Raw genomic sequence first — 1,856 nt, 5'->3', positions numbered from 1 at the left:
AGGTTTTTTGGGTTTTTGGGGTCCTGTTTTGGGGTTTTTTGGGTCCATCCCTCACCCCTGTCCGTTTTAGGGCCGGGTCTGGGCCCCACGATCCAGCTGGGCGAGCAGACCCTGATCACGGTGGACGCCAAGGGGGTCCCATTTTGGGGTTCTCAATGGGTTCCTGTTATGAATATCCCAATGGGGTCCTGTTTAGGGGGATTTTTTTGGTTTTTTGGGTTTTTGGGGTCCATCCCTCACCCGTACCCATTTTAGGGTCGGGTCTGGGCCCCACGATCCAGCTGGGCGAGCAGACCCTGATCATGGTGGATGCTGAGATGATCCCGTTTTTCGTTTTTTTGGGTTTTTGGGGTCCCGTTTTGGGTTTTTTGGGTCCCGTTTTTGGTTTTTTGGGGTCCCGTTTTTGGGTTTTTTGGGTTTTTGGGGTCCATCCCTCACCCGTGCCCGTTCCAGGTCCTGGTCTGGGCCCCACGATCCAGCTGGGCGAGCAGACCCTGATCACGGTGGACACTGCAATGATCCCGTTTGGGGGTTCCCATTACAGATATCCTAAAGGGGTCCCATTTAGGGTTTTTGGGGTCCCGTTTTCGGGTTTTTTGGGTTTTTGGGGTCCATCCCTCACCCCGTGCCCATTTTAGGGCCGGGTCTGGGCCCCACGATCCAGCTGGGCGAGCAGACCCTGATCACGGTGGACGCCAAGGCGGCGGGCAAGGGGAAGGTGACGTGCTCCGTGTGCACCCCCGACGGCTCCGAGGTGGACGTGGACGTGGTGGAGAACCCCGACGGCACCTTCGACATCTTCTACACSGCCCCACAGCCCGGCAAATACGTGATTTGTGTGCGATTCGGGGGGGAGCACATCCCCAACAGCCCCTTCCAGGTCATGGTGAGTGAGAAACGGGGGAAAAACAGGAAAAAACGGGAAAAAATCCAGGGAAAAATGGGCAAAAAATGGGAAAAAAAACGGGTAAAATGAGGGGAAAAACAGTGAAAATGGGGGTAAATCTGTGATTTGTGTGCGATTCGGGGGGAGCACATCCCCAACAGCCCCTTCCAGGTCATGGTGAGTGAGAAATGGGGGAAAAACGGGAGAAAATGGGGAAAAATGGGCAAAAAATGGGAAAAAACCCGGGTAAAATGAGGGGAAAAACAGTGAAAATGGGGGTAAATCAGTGATTTGTGTCAGAATCGGGGGGAGCACATCCCCAACAGCCCCTTCCAGGTCATGGTGAGTGAGAAACGGGGGAAAAACGGGAAAAAATGGGAAAAAACCCAGTGAAAATGGGGAAAAAAACTGGTAAAAATAGGTTAAAATGGGGAAAAACAGGGAAAATGGGGGTAAAATGTGTGATTTGTGTCAGATTCGGGGGGAGCACATCCACAACAGCCCCTTCCAGGTCATGGTGAGTGAGAAATGGGGAGAAACGGGAGAAAACGGGAAAAACACAGTGAAAAACAGGGAAAAAATGGGAAAAAACCCCGTCAAAATGGGTTAAAATGGGGAAAAACCCAGTGAAAATGGATTAAAATGGGGCTAAATCTATGATTTGTGTGCGATTCGGGGGGGAGCACATCCCCAACAGCCCCTTCCAGGTCATGGTGAGTGAGAAACGGGGGAAAAACGGGAGAAAATGGGGAAAAATGAAAGGAACCCAGTAAAAACGGGGGAAAACAGGGGAAAATGGGGGAAAACTGGGTAAAAATGAGGTCAGTGATCCTAACCAGCCCCTGGCAAGTCTTGGTGAGTGCAGGGGGAAAAAATGGAGAAAAAGAAGGAAAAAATGATCATATGGGATGAAAAAAATGGGGGGAAAGTGTGAGTTTTGGGAGAATAATGGGGAAAACTAGGAGAAAAT

The 1,856-nt window shown here is 51.1% G+C and overlaps 1 protein-coding gene across 1 annotated transcript; it reads left to right on the top strand.

Annotated features, from left to right (window-relative positions):
- Nucleotides 1-70: 70 nt before the first annotated feature.
- LOC130588476 (filamin-A-like) lies at nt 71-1,331 on the top strand (the record flags this gene model as incomplete). Its single annotated transcript, XM_057389394.1, has 2 exons — nt 71-135; nt 569-1,331. Coding segments are annotated over 2 exons (473 nt in total), but the record flags the coding sequence as incomplete, so codon positions are not given.
- Nucleotides 1,332-1,856: the final 525 nt, after the last annotated feature.

Source organism: Malurus melanocephalus, unplaced genomic scaffold (genome assembly GCF_030028575.1).
Source record: "Malurus melanocephalus ecotype Western Australia unplaced genomic scaffold, MMel_1.1 scaffold_5422, whole genome shotgun sequence".
NCBI lineage: Eukaryota > Metazoa > Chordata > Aves > Passeriformes > Maluridae > Malurus > Malurus melanocephalus.
This window is presented reverse-complemented; position numbering and strand designations above follow the sequence as displayed.